Genomic DNA, 20,337 nt, shown 5'->3' with positions numbered 1-20,337 from the left:
CAATGAAATCCAAGGATAATTATCTGTAAACTCCTTCAAACTGTATTTTTGGCTTAAGAATCTCATGGTAATTCTCCTCTGCAGAATTCATTTAATTCTCTAATTTCAGTTTGCATATGAATGTCCTATGGGGTCACTCTCCTACTTATTGGCCCCTGTCCTCAGCTGAAACTACAAACTTCAAAAGAGCACCAATAATAACATAACAAGTGGCTTCGGTTTCAAAACACTGAAGGTTTGTGTTAAAAATCTGAATCTGGGTCAGCTTAGATTTCAGATGAGCTTGTTGCCACCCTATGAGAATTCCTTAACTAGTGTAGAAATTTAAGGTATTACCATTAAGTTGCATGAGACCTGAAGAAAACCAATTGAGAAAGAGAATTCTAAAAGCCCGTGCACACACATACACTGCTGAGTCTTAAACCAATAGAGTCAATAAAATGTTTCTCCATTCAATTTCTCATATACATATATATGAGATTTATGATTTATATATCCATGTATATTTGTTGTTGTTTACTTTGTGAACCATTTTCTGAATATTTTCCCTAACCAAGTAGATTAAGAAGAAATACTTTTTTTATTTTGAGTAGCACACTGCCCTGTTTGGCCATCTGGACTTCCTGGGCACCTGTTGGGTACTGACAAGCCCAGTGGTAGAGGGCACACATACTTGGTGGTGCTAGAGCAGGAATGGTGATGGCTGGAAGGGTCAGGCTGGCCTTGACTTCTGTATCCAGTTGCATACTAAGCCTTAGCTTAGTATTTGTGTTTGGAAGAGAAAGTTGGAAGGTTTCTCTAAGGTAGGGAGTAGCCATTCATTGTGGCACCCTCAGCATGTCACCAGCTCAGGGTAGCATCCTCCAGGAAGCAGTTGTGCTCCTAAGACAATGCTGATTATGGTGACAATGACAGCGTTCATTTTGTGATGGAAGTATTGAGTTTTACTCCCATATTGTAACCCAAAGATTGTAGGAATAGTTGTAATCTGTGTTATGGTCAAAGAGACAGAGGTTTAAGTCACTTGTAGGTCATCACTCAGTTCATATGTAATAAATAATCAGAACTTAAATGTTTGCCTGGTCTCAAAGCTCATGTTTACACAAATAAACACCAAGAGGTGAGAAATACAAAACTCAGATAAAGACAATGAACATTAATAATAAACATTATGGTTAAATGTGTGTATATGTGTGATGGAGGGAGAGAGAGAAAGAGAGACAGAGACAGAGAGACAGACAAGAGAGACAGAGAGAAGTGAAGTGCTAATGCACATTGTAGCATGGATGAACACTGTGCCTAGTGAAAGAAGCCAGTCTCAAAATACCATCAATCCTGTGATCTCACTTACACGAAGTGTGCAATACTTCGTGCAAACATGAAATGTTTAGAGACAAAGGTAGTTTGTTGGACTGTGGAAAGGGATGGTAAGTTTGGGATGGTAAGTGACTTCTGGTTTTCTTTCTAAATTTACTTCTTTATTTTTACTTATACAAGTGAGAATGTATGATGTGTGTGTGCAGGTGCTTACAGAGGCCAGAAGGTGGCGCTGGATCTCCTGGAGCTGGAGATACAGGTGGTCATGCATATGTAGCTCAATGTGGGGGCTAGAAATCATACTCTGCCCTGAGCACTGAGCCTCCTTTCTAGCCTTGGTGACTCCCAATGAGTACAACCCTTGGGACTTGATGCAAATGTTTTGACATTGGTTATGGTGTTCATGGCATAACTCTGTAATTAGACTCAGAACAAAGGAACTATACATTTTAAGTGGGTGCCCTTTTGTGATGCAGATCACATCTCAGTAAGGCTCCTTTCAGTCTTCCATGGTCTTTACTGTAGCAGTGGTGGCTGTACAGGAGACGAGCTCCAGACAGTTAGTTCACCTTTGCCTTTTGGGTACTAAGTCTTCCTGCATCTCTATGCTCCCGGAGCTCCACCCAGGAATAAACTTGATTGACGGTTGCTCTTTTCATAAATACTTTTTCCTTCCCAACATGTTCTTCTTTTATTCTTTTCTCATATATTACTCCCTGACAGCAGTTTCCCCTCCCCCTGGTCTCTCTCTTCTTTCTCCTTTACCTGCCCCCCTCCATCTTCCTTCATAAAGAGCAGGCCTCCCAGATACATCAACCGAGCACAGACCAGGCACACATCATTACATCAAGGCTAGGCAGAGCAACCCAGAGTCCCACAAGCAGGCAAAAGAGTCAGGGGCCGCCCCTTGCTCCCACTGTTAGGATTCCCACAAGAACACGGAGCTATTCATGTAACATATACACAGAGGACCTATTTTTAACTGACCCTATCTTACTGATAACACCTTACTTGAAACAGCAACCCACAAACTAGAAATAAAATGGAAACATCAGTGCTCACCTTCAATGATGTGCTTTCTTGACAGGCCTCTTTCGGTTTCGGCTCTGCGACAAAACAAGAGGTAGGTGACGTTGACTGCAGAGTGCTGCTTTGCTTTCTAAAAACTGTTTCAAAGTGCAAAATAATAACCCTTCTTTCTTAGTCTGCACTGCTGCTAAGGTTTTTTAATATATATATATATATATACAACAAATTCTGCACCACTGGCTGCAGAAGAGAGAAAGCTAAGTGGGCAGCACTCACTGTGTGGAGACCCTAAGAGGTGCGGTCAGGAGGTGGGATTGCTAGCACTCAGCTTGAGGCTGAGCTGCCCACTGGCCCCTGCACTGCATACACTTGGCTTAGGGAACGCAGCACGCAGCGCCATCTTCTAGCCTTGTCCCTAACCAGTCAGGAGAAGAACAAGAGTCCTGACAGAAGTTTATATGCTTATTCCACAGCGGCCACGCTACTGATACTACGTTTTTGAGTGAAGCAAATTTGAAAGGAAAGGAATTTAACAATGATTGAGGAAAGAAAAAAAAAAAGACACAACAAAACTTTCCATAAACCAGCATCCAAGAAGACAAGACAAACCTTCGATGCCAGACCGTCTGTCGTTCCAGAAAAAAAAAACCCCTGAAGTCTGGCCAAGTAGAAAGAATGTGGTGGCTGGGTTGCAAAGTATTGATGAAGCATCAATACTTTGGGCAGCTTCTTCTAAAAACACATGGGCCATACAAACCATTCGCCCTTTTACAAGCACTTTACAAGGAGTATGCCAGTCAATATCGTGTGTAGCTCTGACGCACGGCAGCTCTTGCAGCTGGCCTCGTTTCTGCATTACTTTCCCCCTTAACGCAAGGTTTCATGGACCATTGCAAACATAGGAGTGGAGGACACCATGAGTCAAATTACAGAAAACAGACACCTGCATTTCTGTTCTTGTTGTTCTTCCTTTTCTGTACATTGGTTTGTTTGTTTGTTTTCCCTGAATTTGTGAGAGGTTGCATCCACTGAGACCCATGCGGACACTGGGACTCGAACTCGAGTTCTCAGGTTCTGTGGTTCTCTGCCAGAACAAGCTATGTTTATAACCGCTGAGCCGTCTCTCCAGCCTCACCTGCGTTTCTTATAGGTACTTTATTATCTAAGAAGAAGACAATAGGAGTAAAAGCCTAAAGCCCATCTTTGCGTCTTCATATCACTGAGAAGCTCAAGGAGCATAGCAGTGTGAGCATGTGCGTGTGCACGCATATGCATTGTGACTAGAATCTTCCTAAAGAGCTAGCCTAGACCTCCCATTTTAAAAGACAAATCAGTTGGGCATGATGATGCACACCTTTAATACCAGCACGCAGGGCTGCAGAGGCAGGTGGATCTCTGTGAGTTTGAAGCCAGCCTGGTCTACAAAGTAAGTCCAGGACAGCCAAGGCTCCACAAAGAAACTGTGTCTTACAAAACCAAAAAAGAAAATGAAAAAAAAAAAAAAAGCAGAGCAAACTAAACAAAAATGAACATAACAGGGTGGTAAACAAGGTTTTGCATGTTTCTGGTTTGTGATTGTTGTTAAGACGGCAGCCTCTCTGAGATTTCTATGAGAAGCCTGGGGCCACCCATTGCTCTAGTGTCAGGACTGGCTTGTTGTTTTCTTACGTGTTTGGTACAAACAGCCAGGCCAGTTCCCTGGCTCTTGCTGAATAATGTAAGCACCAGTTCAAACACTAACAGGCTGGCTCATCAGAAGCCAGCTCAGCCTGTGGATTTGTTCCGCATCCAACGACACAAAGGGGGCAGCCCTTTCATTTGTCCTGCTGGTGAGTGACATGGAGAGACCTTCTGTGATTCCCCAGTGAGCTGGGCTTTTTGATGAGAGCACTGGGAACCTTCTGCAGAAATGATCAGAGACTTGGACATGGAAGCAGGCAAGATATTTTTATCTTTGCCTTAACATGGAAATCTTTGAGTTTTGGCAGCTTTGAGGAGCTTTTCTTCTGTGGCACTTTCCTTTCCTTTCCTGAATTTTGAACTCTGGTTTGGAAATGGTTCTGAAAAAAAATCTATATGAATCATTTAGTAACAAGTGGCCATCTGCTATGTCCTTAATGTCTTTAGGGATGCTCTGCTAAGATGTAGTCATAAGATAATTAGTATAAGCCAATCAATTTAAATATGAGCTAAGTGTAAAATGGTTGTGTTAAAAAAGGAAAAAAGCAGGAATTACTAGTCATTTTCTATATCATATATATATATAATAAAGAGAATTTAACTTACTTTCCACCCCAGTAGAGTTTGGTTGTGATGACCAAGCTGGACCTCCTGTACATCAAACGGACACAGAGAAATAGTGAATAATTTGTGGGTTAATGATGAACAGAATCATGTTACTGTCACGGCACCAGAAGAATTGGGATGCTCCTTAGGTTAAAAACGGTGGAGATGGTGCTCTGACTTCACAGTACCTAAATGCGAGAGCAAGGGAGGCTGGGAAGTAGTGACTTGAAGTCAGATACTGGAGGAGACTAAAGGGAAAATACTTTTTTGGAGGAGGAGGGGCTGCCCAGCCTGCCGGTAAATGGTGTTTCAGTGTGAACTGAGTGGGAGGTGATCTTGGAGGTCAGAAATGATACCTGAGGATATAAGGTGACTTACAGGATGAGTTGCTTTAGTAGCTTAAAAGAGCAGCCACCAATTAACACTTATTTAGAATCTGGCATAATGTTGAGTGCCTGTGAACCTTTCCTGGGAGGAAGCCTTCTCTCTGCCAAGGACCATGGACCCGAATGGCCCTGAGTTACTGTCTTATGCAATCACCACATTCAGGGACAGCGCGAAGCGACCGACTGCATGGAAATATGAACGAAGCGGTGAAGTCAACAAATGTTTACATCCTTTACCAAAGGTCCTGTCACTTTACCTTAAAGGAATGAAATATGAAAACCATGTCAGCAAACTCATTACCCTCTCAGGAGCCCCACTTGAGAGTAGCAAATAGTGCGTGTGATCGGGAAGAACCGTCCTTTGAGGACCACAGGGATACAGTTTAAACTTGTGAGGCAGAGAGAGCTCAGTGCACTTCAGTTTAGAATAAAATCCTTTGAGATTCAAAGGTTAAGACTAAAGTTTGGGATTATTTGAGCTGCAAGGCACGCATATCTCTGTCAGCTACAGAGTCGAGACCTCAAAGCTCTCGGGCATACAGGCCCTGTGTGATTGATGATGGGAGAGATGGGTACAATACTGACAACTTGGTGGCAAAATGTCAGCAACCCCACCCCACTAAGTTAATTCTCTGAAAAGTAATTTGAGTTACAGCAATGGAAGGTCTGTGGACATAAGGTCCTGGGGATGACACACTCCAAAAGGGCTAGGTATTTTTCAGATTACCACATCAACCTTCCACTATCTGTGATGATAATAATATGCGTAGGGGAACCAGGTGTCCTTTAGCAAGCACTTTTTGTCTTCCAAAAATGTTTTAAATATTATAAAAAATGAATAATAGCCTTTCTTATTATCTTGAGCAAATATTATACTAAGGCTGCACATTCTGTCCAAATGCTGAAGTTAGACTCACTACCAAAGTGTCTGCCCACGTGGGTGTTCACACTAATTTTTATGCTCAAGTGGCAAGCCTAGATGGAAGCCCGGTGAGTTGGCTGCCCATGGCGGCTCCTGGAGCAACTGTTCTGGGCGGGGAATGGTAGTATGTGTCACAGCAAGGCAACAGCCTCCCAAAGGCTTCATGCTCCTCTCACTTGGGGACCTCAGCATCCCCCTCAAGGATCAGGGAAGTGAAATTACTCTCTCTGGACAACGGAGCAACAAGTTACAACTCAAGGACAAGAAGCCAGGCCAGCTAGTTGAGCAGCTTTTTTTGGTTGGTTTTGTTTTTGTTTGTTTGTTTGTTTGTTGTTGTTGTTGAGCAGCTTTTATAAGCTCCATGCCAGGATGGCGTAGTTTATCTTCTCACCAGTCTCCTCCTGGAGGCAAATGTGAACCATATAAACTTTTCATAGCCCAGTAATAGCTTGAACTGTTATCTGCGAGGCTGAAAGATGGCTTGTGAAATATTCATACTAATCTATCCTGGCTGTCAGTCTTGCTGTGCTGCGTTGCACGACAGCCCCAAAGCCACACAACCCTCCTTACCACCTGCTTTGGGTACAGAGTTGGTGGAAGGGATGGGCGAGCATACTCCTTGAATTTCTTGGAGCCCTCAAGGGTAGCAGACACTTCTCTGAATACTCAGAAATCGAAGCGCCTAGCACCCTGGACAGATGTTGGCAACTGTATGCAGATGAGAAAGCTTTAGGCAATTATCCCAAGGGCTTTTCATTTCATCTTCGTACAGAGAGTTGTTAATACAATGAGTGGTGAACATAAACCTCCGTGTCTAGATAGTTTCTTGTTATCTTGATTTCTTTGCTAATTAAAAGTGCAGTCAAAGCTGTGAAAATGGCACTTTCTCTTATGCACAAATAATCCCATAAACAGTTTCTTTCTCTCTGCTCAACCCCACTGTGGCTCCCTGTAGTCAATGGTCATGTAACATTTGAAGTACAAGTAATGAACTCCCTGGCATTTATTTCCAAGCCACTGTAGATTATTTCTTTACAAAGTGTTTATTATTATTATTATTATTATTATTATTATTATTATTATTATCATTATTATTATCATCATCATTATTATTATTATTTTGGATAGCCCTTTTTTCTAGTAGCATGTGATTTTATTTTTGCTTTTCTGGCGCATATCAGTAATCTTGAAAAGGCAAACAAGCGGTTATGGAAGACGTGGTACCTCCAGCCTTTCTTCTTGATGATGCTCCCCAGAATCACTTCGGCCCTGAAGAGAAAACAGACAATGTCTTAGGATGCAGTGCCTCAGAAAAGCAAGAGTCAACCCCAGAGCCAGCCCATTTGTGAACTCTCAGTGCCTACAGATCCCCAAAATAGAAGCACTCTCAGCTGGTAGCACAGTCTCCACTGTTTCTGCTTGTGCCGCAGAATCCTGATCGCAGGCATTCCAGAAGCACCTGCCAAATGCTGGCGCTGGCAGGAGACCGCCTGTGGTCCTGACATAAGAACCAGAGGAGGCATCTGGCAGCTTGGGCCTACATAAAAATATCCCACTTGGTGGTGTTCAACGAAAGTCAAGGTTTCCCACCTATTGCGGTGGAAACCAATTGAGTTGTTCCCAGAGGACGAGAGACTGCAGACTGCTTTAATGGAAAATATCAGTTGCCCATGGTCTTGGAAGCAAAGAAAGGATCTACATGGGCATTCAGATGTCCCCAAGTGTAGGGATGCAGTTGTAGTGGTCCATACGACTGAATAATGTGTATCATAGGACTAAGATGTAAGGAGACACGACAGAACACCTTTCCTGCCCCTAAGGCTGGGTTGTGGAAAGATGCTCTGATGACATCCTCACATTCTCTCCCTTAGCACTTCCTCAGGCAGATTCACCAAGAGTGAGGAGACTGAAATGTTCTCCTATATTCTTTCCACTAAGATGCTGAGCGTGGAGAAGCAGTGGGGCTGGCTGCCGGGGAAGTGAGCACTTGCTTCACCAGTGAGCCAGAAATACATGTCACTGATGTAGACACAAGTTGTCTTTATTAGAGGGCACAGCCTCCAAGATCCCGTGATGCAGGCTGGCTGTGGAGCATGCTCCGAATGGACAGATGTTGGATGGGATCTTTTTTCATTTCTCCTTCTCTGGCTTTGTTACGTGTAACTTAGTGGGGACCCTATCTCAATTCCACAGTGGCCATAAATCAATCATGATTCCAATGGCTGTCCCTCGCAGCAGGACTTACAAGCAGGCCTCTAGCGGATTTCCTGTGTTTTCCTTCTTCTACTTTAGCCTGTTTGGTGCTGAGCAAAAGTCAACAGAGGAAAAAACCCAGAGCAAAGGAACAAGGCCTTACAACTTCTACTTCTTTTTCTTGGATTTATTGCCAACAACAGGGATGTGGGTGCTCAGGTTCTCTGCTGCGCCTCACACATAGACAGGCTATTGCAGAAAGGAAAGCCAAGTAATAAAAATGCTCTTAGGCCATTTGGAGCCAGCTGGGCAAGCCTCAACTCTACTGAAACTTTACGAAAGGGAGGGGCAGCGGGCCTGCTCTGGCTCTACTCCACAGTCTCCTGAGAGACCGGCAGGGATGCTTTCTTCCTTTGCTGATGGAAGTTGGACACTCAAGTTTATTCCAGGAGACTAGGGCTCCTTAACTATTCTAAAATACACTAGTTATGCTGTGTGCTGTGTGCCCGGTGATCTGTCCTGACCGTATCAGTTCTGAGCTCGGACTTAGCAAGCCGTGTTTGGAGTGCCAAGTCAATACTCAGGTCCAAAGGAAATCACTAGGCATTACTCCCCAACACTAGCAAGGTCTCTCAGTAACCTGCTGACTTCAGAGCGAGTAGGCTTTGAAGTGCCTCCTTGCAGAAGTTGTTGACTTCTTGGCATCATTTGGGAATCACAACTTTCATGAATACCAGCCAAGTGCTGAGGAAGAGCATCCTGCTGACATATGCCCAAGGGGAGCAGCGTCTCCCCACCAACCCCACAGCGATGTCTGGGCACACCCTCTTGGTACCACAGATTGCATGTGAGGGACAGAAACTTGTTCCCACTCACTTCCCAGCAGCATAGACCTCGGCGGTGTCGAAGAGATTAACTCCACTTTCATAGGCAATGCTCATCAGCCGTTCAGCAACCTGCAAGAGGGTACAAAGGTCGGTCAGGAATGCCAGGCATCTCCCTAAGCAATGCTAAATCCTTTATCTGCTCAGTAACCACTTTTGTTTCCCTCAGCTGCAGTGACCAAAGAGGAGACTCAGGCGTGGGGCAGGTGATCCTCCTACCCTCAGACACAGGGTACTTGTAATCCCACTTCTCGGGGTTGGTGTTTGGTTGCCCACAGAGCACGGAGGGGCTCAGATCCATGTTTCCCCACCCTGCTGGGGAAGACTTTGTTTGATAATACCCTCTGTGACATCTAATCTTGCTGACAAAGGAGCCATTTGTATCAGCCAACTCCATCTCTCAACTCCTTTCTGCAAGCCAATGGTTTCTGGCAGCTGGATGACTCCAGACCTAAAAGCTTGTGACTTTTCCCCAAGGCCTAGCTAACAGTGCCGAGGAATCACAGGCCAGACAATCCTGACTGCCGTACAGCTCGCGCCACCTGCAGTGCAGTGGAACAGGCATCATCTTAGAGCTGCCGCTGAGTCAACACAGGGGGAGGGAGCAAGCCCCCGAGCTCCTAGGGAACAGCTCCTTTCTGCCCCAGGCTGTGCTGATCAGCGCTCTGTGTTCCATCCTCTGGCGGGAGAGTGGAGGGCTATCTGTAGTGATCAGCCTGAGGTACAGCTGCAGCAGCAAAGCTGTAAAGAGCAGCGGGGCAGTCGTTTCCCACTTTGCTGATTAACTTATTAGATGTTTGAAAAAAAAAATCCCCACTTCCCAAATGATTACAATTGATTTTCCATTATGTTCTTTAATGGCGGACTAAAGTTGCTTTACCAGCGTTTCTAAGATAGACTGTTTCTGGTGTTTTAAAAATTAGACTCTCAAGAGCAGAAATAGGCTAGTGTGCGTATCCTTTAGCAGACAGTCTCCCTCGTTCTGATTGTCCGAGTGTTAGAGAGCGCCATACTTGCAGTAAAAAATATTGTTACTCTGTGTCATACAGCATATTGGTGGATTACTATTGGGAAATGTAACAATTGCATCTTATCTACAGAAATTTTGAAATGGGGTGTCTGATAGTGGAAACACTCCCCAGTCACAGAATCTATAGACCTTACGTGGAATAATGGGGGGTGGGGGGTGGGAATTAAATTAAGTCTGAAGACTGGTTTTAAGCCGGGATATAGTTTTGATCTGAGATGTTTCATGAAAGCTCCTGTGATTGGCCCCTAGTCTGAGCTTTGTTTGGAGATAGCAGAATCCTTAAGAGGTGGGGCCTAATGGGGGGGGTGTGTTAAGTCGATAGGAGCCTGCCTCTCTTTCCTTCCTGGTACCCACTGTCCTCTACTTCACACGCAGCAGTGACATACTCGCTTACTACAGGATCAAGGGCAATAGAACCAACAGAATATGGCTTGAAAACTCTGAAACTTTGAGGCGAAATAAGCCTTTGTTCCCTAAAAGTTGATTGGTTGAGGTCTGTTGTCACAGGAATGGAGCGTGAATACAGTCCAGGGAGGTCCACTTACTGGATAAATAAACTTGGGCAAATCATTTGGCCTTTGCAGATTTCAGGTTTTTTTTTTTTAAATCAGAAAGCTGGAAGTGATAAGGGATTCTCTTCTCCCTCATGGGGCCTGGAGACATCAGCGTAGTAGACTTCACATCCTCAATGAGGGCCTAATGGCCTAATGAGCCACATGGCCCAGAAAGGGCTTGCGAGAGAAAGGTATCTCACTAATGAGATAGATGCTGCAGAAAATTCTTGGAATACTTTCTCCTCTTCACAGAATTTCTAGAAACAGAACTTTTGCTCTGGTCCTTTTGAATCTTAGATATTTTTGTGGCTATTTCATTCTTGCTACCCAAAGAGGAAGTTGATGCAGAGGGCAGATGTATAGATGTTGATGTATAGAGCAGAGACAATTGTTCTCTTCCTCTACTTATAGTTTAAAAGTCAAAATAAATTCTCTCTTCCTGACTAAACTAATGTGAGCAGGGTTTAGCCTTATGTGCTATTAAAGCTACCTTGACTACATTACAGATGAGAAAATTTGGAATAAACCCCCAAAGTCCATGCTGTTAGTTGGTGCTCTCATTATTTTCAAGGGATTATTGTTCATATGAGTAACATATATCCTGGTTTTTATTTGAAAGGCCTAGGGTCAAGTTACTACATTTGTTAACATCTAGCTAAATACCTATCCAATATGTTATTGAAATGGTTCTGGACCTTACACCCTTCTGGAATGACATTTTAGTAATTACAGAACAGCAGGGTGTGGTCATTTGTACCATTTTGAGTTGTGAGCACCAGAAAGTCCAAGCAAAAGCTGAATGATCAAAGAGGTGAATTCAGTGTGTTCAGCTTATAGTTTTATCCCTGGAGAACAGGTGGACTTGTGCTATTTGGTTGTGATGGGGTTGGGTTGGGCTAGCCCTCCTTGCTCGTCATCACAGACAGCTCTGCAGGAATCTTCCCACAGCTGCTGTCCAGAAAGACACTAGCTGCTTGGCATACATCTGTGTAAGCTTCCCTGCAGCCCTTCATGACAACTTTATTGTGTGAGTTGGAGAATTGGAATTGTCAACTGATTCACCGCAGAGGTCAGCCCTGCATGCCCAGACATGGGCTCCCTACAGCAGAGAACAGACAGTGTGGTAGTGCTGGGGGTAATGAGAGACATGGCTGAGTGTGTGTGTGGGGGATAGGATAGGTCTGCTCACAGGCTGGCCATATTTATCTTTTGCCTTCCACATAGTGCACAGTGCACACAGGCTGGAGTCCTTGGCTATGAACCTAGTTTCCCCCTATTTTAATGTTTACTTCATGCCTAACAGTGCCTGTGGCCTTTACTGTACTCCTTGTGAATGTGCCTCTGCCCCAGCCCTACACATCCTTACCTGCTGTCAGTCATGAGCTCTCTTAATGTGCACCCAGGTCCTCCTGTAGGGAGGGAGAACTGGTAGCCTCGCTGTTGAAAGGCCTTCTACTGACAGCCCCCCCAAAACTATTTGTGGCTGGAGTCACCTCACCCTAGATCTGCTTCTCATCTTCCCCAATGCCTGGGAGGTTAGGGAAGGGAAGACTGTCCCTACTGCACACGTTCCTCACCAGGACTGTAGAAGCGAAAAGAGGCTTACCTCATCTGAAATCTGACCTCCGAACGTCACCCATGTTCCTGGAAGAGAGCAAACATTTGCACATTATTTGTAGCTGTTTTTTATAATGTCATACACACCAAGAGGGGGCTTTTAGGTCATAGCAAGGAGTTCACAAATGTTCTTAGAAGAGGACACATGCAACTAGCCTCCTCCTCCCCTTCCTAAATATTCCAGAAAGGGTCAGTGCCCCTTGGTGGGAGGTGGGAGAGTGTCTCTTTGAGCCACCAGGGATGCTTGTGGAAGGCAGCCCTGCCATACATGAAACTTTACTTCTTCTACAGGCCCATATGCACAGACAGTTAACGCTGTGGCGCTCATTTTGGCCACACACCTCTCCTTCCTCTTCTGCAGGTATAGGACCTATTCTGAAAGTGAGAGCAGAATGCTTAAGCAGCCAAAGTGAGCCCACCCTTCTGACTTACACCTCCAAACAAGATTTCGTTTTGTATTTTCTGTTACCTTACAAGATGATGTTCTCAGACACTCTGCCAGGCTCTGTCTACAAGACTCGGGTGGTGACATTTAATGCACCTCCTCTGTATGACCTGCTCTGGGAAATCTCTGTTGGCTTTGGGTGAAAGTAGAGGCAGGAGCCAGAGTGAAGACGAGGGAGGCAAAGGGCGGACACGTAACCAGCAGCAGGTGTAAGCAAGACACGGAACAGGCACAACCATGCTAGTCTCCAGTAAGCCTACTCACTCAGTCCTTTTTTTAACCCACCTTTTTGAGCCTTACCTATAGCAGACAAAGACATCACACACATGTACTTAAGCCAGTGAGGTGAATGCCACAGTTCCTGCCTTTAGCTCATAGTTAACACATTTGTCTTGATAAATGCTCTAACTGAACCAAACACAAGGCAGAATGGCAGAGAGTATTCTACCTAGGCCGGAAGGGAAAGCACTCATGGAGGACTTCCTGGAGGAGGTGACACCTTGGTTGAGTCTTACAGGAGTAAAGGGAATGGAGAAGAAAGGGTAGGCATTTCAGAGACAGACGAGAATTTGGGAAAATAAGTAGGTGGAGGCCGTGAGTATGCTGATGAACTGTGTGGAGACCATCAGGCCGTGGGGTGAACCATGCATGTGGAGGGGGGGACCTGGGCAAGAGTGGAAGCAGTTAGGGCACAGCCATGGTTAATACTTATAGGGCACGAAAGAAATGCAACTTATAATCTGCATTTCACTCTAACCATCATAGCTGCCACAATGACACACCTTCTAGGTGCCACACAGTGTACTAAGAACTTTTTTCCTGAATCCTTTGGCAGACTCAACAGGTAATGTCATTATCCACCTTTACAGCGGAGAAATCTCCCATTAGCCCACACCAAGTGAGATCCCCAAGCTTTTACAGACAGGCTGGCCTGCGAGAAGGTTGTTCCTGTCACCGTATCACACTGCTGAATGAGACTGTCTCTAAATGAGCGGGGCACTCATAGACATATGTTGATATAATCATGCTTTTTGTCTTTGCTCTCAGAGACTAAAGCAAACGGAGCATATAAATGGTCTTTTGAAGCTGCAGAGGCTGCGGCAGTCACCCCACAGCTAAAGGTGTCTTCTGAGGCCTGTGGTGGTCATACCACAGCTGACTTCAGCGAGCAGGAGTGCGCTGTTTCACTGGGACACAGTTGACCGACTTGGGCTTTTAATAAATTCTGAATGAGTTACTGAATCTAAACACATAGGGAAATTTTTTTCTGAAAATTTTTAGATTTTCAGCAAACATTGACCACAAAGGTTAATATTCTTTCTAGGTAGGCATGCCCCAGACACAGAGAGGGAGGGTGCTTCCTGTGAGAGTCCAACCCACTGTCCACGCTCCCTGATGTATTCTTTGTTGTTGCTGTTGTTTTCTTTTTTTTGGGATTTTTGGTTTTTCGAGACAGGGTTCCTCTGTGTAGCCTTGGCTGTCCTGGATTCACTTTGTAGACCAGGCTGGCCTCGAACTCACAGAGATCTGCCTGCCCCTGACTTCCTGAGCACTGGGGATTACAGGAGTGCGTCACCTCACCCAGCTATCTCGATGTATTCTTCACATTGAAATAAAAAGGTCACTGCTTTGTACCATATGTTTACTGCCATTTTTCTTACAGCAAAAAATAAAAGGAACACAAACTTGTTCATTAAAGACAAAATAAAATAGAACTGAGTATTTTAAGGAAAAAATAGGCATAAACTTTCCCCACCCCGCAAAGAATATTCCAAACAAAGAATGCTAATGGAGAAAAAAAACCTATTCTAAGGCACCAAAATAAAACCAGCCATGACTGGTACACAGAAAAGATGGTCTTTGAAAAACGTAATGGCCTGAGGAAATGGCAGTGTTTGGGTTTGAATGGGATGTAGAGAAGTGAGCTGCTGTGAAATGCCGCTCTGTATTAAGTGGAAAAAAAAATTGCTTGGTGTCAGTGCCTTTTCACAAACTACGTATTTATAAAAGTCCCTCTGAACGCGGCAGAAACGGTGTGTCCAGAGAAGAAACACTTGAGAATGTTAGTGGGACTGGCTCAGCATGTGAGGTACACGGAGGGGAATATTCAACACACGTTAAATTACCGGAGCCACTCTCTATTGCAGCAAAGGAGAAAGTGGGTATGAGTGACCGCACACTGTTGACTACTTATTGGTGGTGCCGTGCGAACTTTGAAGGGGTCAGAGAACTTTTGGATGGAGGCTCATGAAAGGAAAAATATGAGGAATGGCTGTCTTGTGTGATGAGAAGTCTCAGGTCATTTGGAAAACAGCAGTATATACTGGTCAGTGTTGCTGAAGGTGGGCGGGGTTACCGCTGAGCCTGCCAAGTGACCAAAGATGGCGCTATTTTACCTGAGTCCCTTAATTTTCTTGTTCATTATAAATGGCTTTGGGCAAAGAGCTAAAATGAGACAAGCCAAGGATTCAGTAATGAATTCCGCAAATTAGCTCCCCTTCTCTATCTTCAAGCAAAATCAGGTCAATGCTTAATGCTTAATGAATTTGCTAGCTGGCTTCTGCTCTGCTGTGAAAGCAAGTCTTCTGTTTGTTTGCTTTTGTAATTGCTCCTGTCATCAGTGGGAACAGACCCATCTCTACTGAGTCCTGATGATTTCCCCAAGCCCGAGTTTCTTGCTGATCTTATAAATCATCTGTACTCGAGCACTTTTGTACTGTGACATTCCTTGGCTCACAAAGGCATTGTTATTGCCTGACAAATCTATCACGTGTTGAAAATACCATAAGTCAAATGCATTTCACATACCTCATTTACCAAATATCCTAGCTTAGCCAGCAGTCTAATATATAGTATCAGCTATAATTTCCTCCATGGTAGGTTAGCTGACCAGAGGTTTACCCACCTGCTACTGCCCAACATTATTCCAGCATTTAATGCAAATTATATTCCAAGAAAGGATGAAAAGTCATGTGCAAAGTATGAAGGCTTGGGTTTAGCTCAGTGGTGACGTACTAGACTAGCATGTATAAGACCCTAGATTTCATCCCTAACATCATAAAAAAAATCAAAGTATAGTTTGTACCAAATGTATATTGTTGTTGCATCACCATGAAATTATAAATTGTAGGTCAGGACACTGTTACATCAGAAACTGTGTTTGCTTATATTATTATTTGCCCCTCTCAGATCTGAAAAAGCTTGGGGATGTCAGTTATTGAGGAATGATAATCCATTTCTAGATGAGAAATATAGCCTAAAATTCATTCTCCAAGACTGTGTTGTTCAATCCTGGATTTCAAAAAGTTCTCTGATTTCAAGTTTTGTGCAAATAAACTAGTGTTGCTTAGCTTACTCTTATTAATTAGTTACAGATAATATTGAAGATTAAATAAACCTGTGAAAGCCAGAACTGTATGCACATCTCATTCTAACTTCATGATTCCAGCCATGATGGGATGATACTAGCTTTATGATCAGTTCTATTTCAAAAAGAAGGAGAAAGAGAGAGAGAGAGAACTCATCCATGTTGCTCTTAAGAGAGTAAGGCTGAGCCAAGCGTGGTGGCACATGCCTGTAATCCCAGCACTTGGGGAGGCAGAGGCAGAAGCAGAGGCAGAGGCAGAGGCAGAGGCAGAGGCAGAGGCAGAGGCAGAGGCAGAGGCAGAGGCAGAGGCAGAGGCAGAGGCAGAGGCAGAGGCAAATGGATCTTAGTGAGTTCAAGACCTGACTTGTCTACAAAGTGAGTCCAGGGCAGCGAAAGATATACAAAGAAACCCTGTCACCAAGTGCCCCCACCTCAAAAACAACAGCAGCAGTAGCAACAACAAAACCCAACCCCCAAAACGTAATATTGTATTTCATACATCACTCACAGTGATAGTCAGACAGCCTGAAGGACATTATTATACAGCAGAAAAGATGTTAAGTCAAAGCAGTGATGAATTATGATAAAAGAGTACTGATAGTTAAATATTTTTCTTTTCAAATTGCTTAAAATTAACATACAAAAATATGTATCATGTGTATTTATGTTACTGCTATAGCTTGCATATGGTTTGTGTGCCACCGAAAGTTCACATGCTGGGAGTTTGGCTTGGTGATATGGGGAAGTGGTGGGAATTTTGAGAGATGGAGCCTAGTGGGAGGTCATAGGTCACTGGGGATAAGCCCTTGAAAGCTGTCATGAGGGAGTTGTTATGAGGAGTAACTTCGACCATTCTGTCCTCACTGTTTTTATTTGAGGTGGAGTCACTTGCTTGTTCAGACATATACTCCTGTCATGATCTCATAGAGGCCAAGTGAACTGCTCCCCCATACCTCTCACCACTCCCTGCTCCACCAATCTTGGACTTTGCACCTTCAAAACTTTAAGCTAAATATGTAGCCAGAGTCAGGTATGTTATCATACTGATGGCAAGCTAATAAAGCTACATATATGTACCATAACTAGAAAACTGTAAATAGTGCTTCCTGTTTGGAAGTTAGCCATTATTATATCCATGTGGCTTTGTTGAAGGGGGCTGTCTCCTTTGCCTTTTACACATCTAGTGCCCCTCGAAGCTCTGAATAAAAGTGGGGACTCTGTAGATGGTTAATCAATGTTGGCTAAGTTGAACTGAATTGCCTTGTGACTATCGTTAGTCTTCAACGTACTGAGACAACCTCCTACCAAGCATATTTACTTTGATTTATTAAAGATGATGATGATTAGTGCACATTACTAGTTCATTAGTTCTACTGGTTTCTAAATGGTTGAGATGGTTCCCACCACCCCTGGGCACACCAGCCATTTCCTTTCCTAGAGAAGGGCCCTATGATAACACTTCTCCTTGCCAAGAGGACTCCAGTGAATAGGACTGGTCACTCTGGGGGGAGATGCACAATCACCAGAGGAAGAGATGTCACAGTTCTTCTTGCTGGAGAGTGACAGAGCAACAGCTGTGTAGCCAGGGGTCCTTGATCCTATGATTTTATGCTCTACTATACCATCTTCGGGAGAGCTAAGGTGGTTTGCTACTTAATATGATTCTCTTAATCACAAGATGGTGTGGAAAGAACTCTGTTCATCCATCATGAGAAATATATTAGTACAAGAATAAACAAAGTAAAGAGCCCAGATATCCCAGGCCTAGCAACATGGCCTGAGGAGAAATCTCCAGAGATGGGTCTGGGATGTCTAGACAAGCAGCTGAGCTAAGGGTAAGGAATTCACTTCTTGAACTTGTCATCTCCCATCAACTCGAGGGTATGGGATGGAGACACCCATTTGCTGAGGCAGCAGTGTATTCAGGCAGGCCTGAGCTGGAGGCCTGTAATGGCTAGTGGAAATAAATAAGACAAGAATATAATATCAAGGCAGGACTTTTAGGAGGATGCTGAAATATAATAAAGGGTTAACAGCCTCTGCCTTAGTGCCACCATTAACTCCCCACCTTGCATTCATGAGTGTTAAGCATCAGAATTTCCTAGAAGCCCCACTCTACGATTTTCATTATTTGTGTCTGAGCTGCAGCCAGATTACCTGTGTATTTAACAAGCATCCAAGAGACCTGAATGTGACATGTCACGCCAAGAAGCCCTACTGTGGCCACAGGAGAGACGCAGGCTTGTATCACAGTGCCTGGGACACAGCTCAAGGCCACGTCTCCTGCAAATGACGCAGGCGAAGCCTCCCTCCTTGTTCTGGCTTGCATCTGTCAATGTTTTACACAGAGCCTGGCCTTTATTTTTGGATCCAAGCTGCAGCCTCATCTTTCATTTTTGGCTTCTAGCGTGTTGCTAATGAGCATCTGGCCAGAGTTAAAAAATGTGATAGCAGCTAAGCCTTTTCTTTTTACTTTGATTATCTTTTCTTGTAAGAAGCAGTAATACCGCCCAGGCTCTCAGGGGCTGAGGCTGGCATCCTTTCACACCTGCACTTTATAAAAGAGCTTGAAATAACAATACAACTAGACAGGGGAGTGGTGAAGGCCACGTGGAATTAAAGTGTGCCTCCAAGGCAGGCGAGGTGCAAGTAGTATTCCCATTTACAGCTAAAGAAAGTGTGCTCTCTCACAAGCACACTTTTAAGAACTAGCTGCCATTTGAATGTTTTTTTTTCCCCTACCACTTGGAATGTAGTAAAATAGGAAACTACAGTTAAGTGAGAAAGAAGTTCTCAACGTCTGCCATGTAGATTCACTGCTTTTTCTATACCAGAAGTTCTCAACCTGTGGGCTGTGACCTCCTTTGGGGGATCAGATGACTCTTTTACAGGGGGCACCTGAGACCATCAGAAAATACAGATAGTTACGTTATGATTCATAACAGTAGCAAAATTACAGTTACAAATTAGCAATGGAAATAATTTTATGGTTGGGAGTCAGCACAATATAAGAACTATATTAAAGGGTCACAGCGTTAGGAAGGTTGAGAACCGCTGTTCTAGACTCTTCTGTATACATCTTCAGTTCTAATCCTCACCGGGAAACTCATCAGTGTACGAAAACACGACTTACTCTACTGGTGAGGATGTCCAGTGTTAGAGCAGTGACTTGCCAGGGCTCTTTAGCGGAAGGCTGTCTAAGCCGCACTGCCCACGGTCCTGTGCTGACTTTGGGTGGTGATGTGCCTTCCCCTTTCCCCCCATCCCACACCACACTCCATCCCAGCCAGTTGTGCATCTGTCAGTTTGCAACATCCTGCTTTAGGGAATCTGGCCACATTCTTCCCTGTGCCAAATGTCTCTCCTGTGGAAACCTTTGATATGATAAGTTCTATACCCCTTTCTTCTCTCAGATTGTCCATCTGTGGATGAGGAAGGCCACACATCTGCCCCTAGGCATCCACCTCCAAGCTTATGTATTCTCTCAATTTTACCTGAAATCTGGGTTTGTCTAAGGGCTTTGCTGTTCTGTAAGCAATGCCCCAGTCTCATGTACAGAAAACAGACCCTACTCTTAATTGACACATCTCTGGAAGGGTCCTGGGGCAGATTGCCCATGAATGGAATCTGTGGCAGAAAGGAGCCCCCTGGCAGGTAACGGTGTCTGGACATCATAGAATCATCTGTGGAGAGGTGGACTCTGCCCTTCTGAGCCTGTGTGAACGTGTGAGGTTCTGAGGGAAAGGGGTGGGGCAGATGCAAGCTCTCTTCGGCCTTTATAAAGACTGTGCAAATATTTGATTCTTTCCTTTGCTGCCCCCCTCCCCCGACTCTGTGTTCTTCCCCATGCTCCCTTCCCTCCTCCCTTTCTCTTTCCCACTTTGATTTAAAGACTTTTGTAATCAGGTGCCAAGAGCTCCTAGCTCCATGTTGTTTTAAGAGTTATTTCAGGGCAAGTTTGCCCAGAACCATTTTGTTCTGTTTTTCCATTTGTCTAACCAATAAACACAAGAGAGTGGTGTTGAAGATAGGATGAGTGACAGGTGTGTGACTTATAGAAGTGCTTAAATCTTAGAAGAGTGTTATAGAGCACATCCTCAGGAGGAGGGGTCAGCTCTCCTCCGGAGGCTCAGGAGCTATCTGAGCACCAGTAGGATGCACATCCTGCTGCATGCTATAAGCCTTCACCAGAAAGGACATGCTCGGCTCTGAACATAACTACCAATTTAAATCTGTAACTTCCCCTCCTGAAATGTCTGTACAAAGCCATGACTTCTGAGTTGATTTGGTTTCTTGAGCCTTCTAAG

The 20,337-nt window shown here is 44.3% G+C and overlaps 1 protein-coding gene across 3 annotated transcripts in view; it reads right to left on the bottom strand.

Moving 5' to 3' along the window:
• The window catches only part of KCNAB1 (potassium voltage-gated channel subfamily A regulatory beta subunit 1), a 364,151-nt gene that overhangs the window by 59,789 nt on the left and 284,025 nt on the right, over positions 1-20,337 (bottom strand). For all 3 annotated transcript variants that reach the window (XM_084768649.1, XM_084768650.1, XM_084768651.1), the window contains exons 3-7: positions 12,208-12,245; positions 9,010-9,089; positions 7,165-7,209; positions 4,633-4,677; positions 2,380-2,423 (exon numbers count right to left, since the gene is read on the bottom strand). In XM_084768649.1, coding sequence (XP_084624775.1) covers positions 2,380-2,423; positions 4,633-4,677; positions 7,165-7,209; positions 9,010-9,089; positions 12,208-12,245 — 252 coding nt within the window. The remainder of the gene's footprint in view (positions 1-2,379; positions 2,424-4,632; positions 4,678-7,164; positions 7,210-9,009; positions 9,090-12,207; positions 12,246-20,337) is intronic.

Source organism: Acomys minous, assembly GCF_964271855.1.
Source record: "Acomys minous genome assembly, chromosome: 19".
NCBI classification, from domain to species: domain Eukaryota; kingdom Metazoa; phylum Chordata; class Mammalia; order Rodentia; family Muridae; genus Acomys; species Acomys minous.
This window is presented reverse-complemented; position numbering and strand designations above follow the sequence as displayed.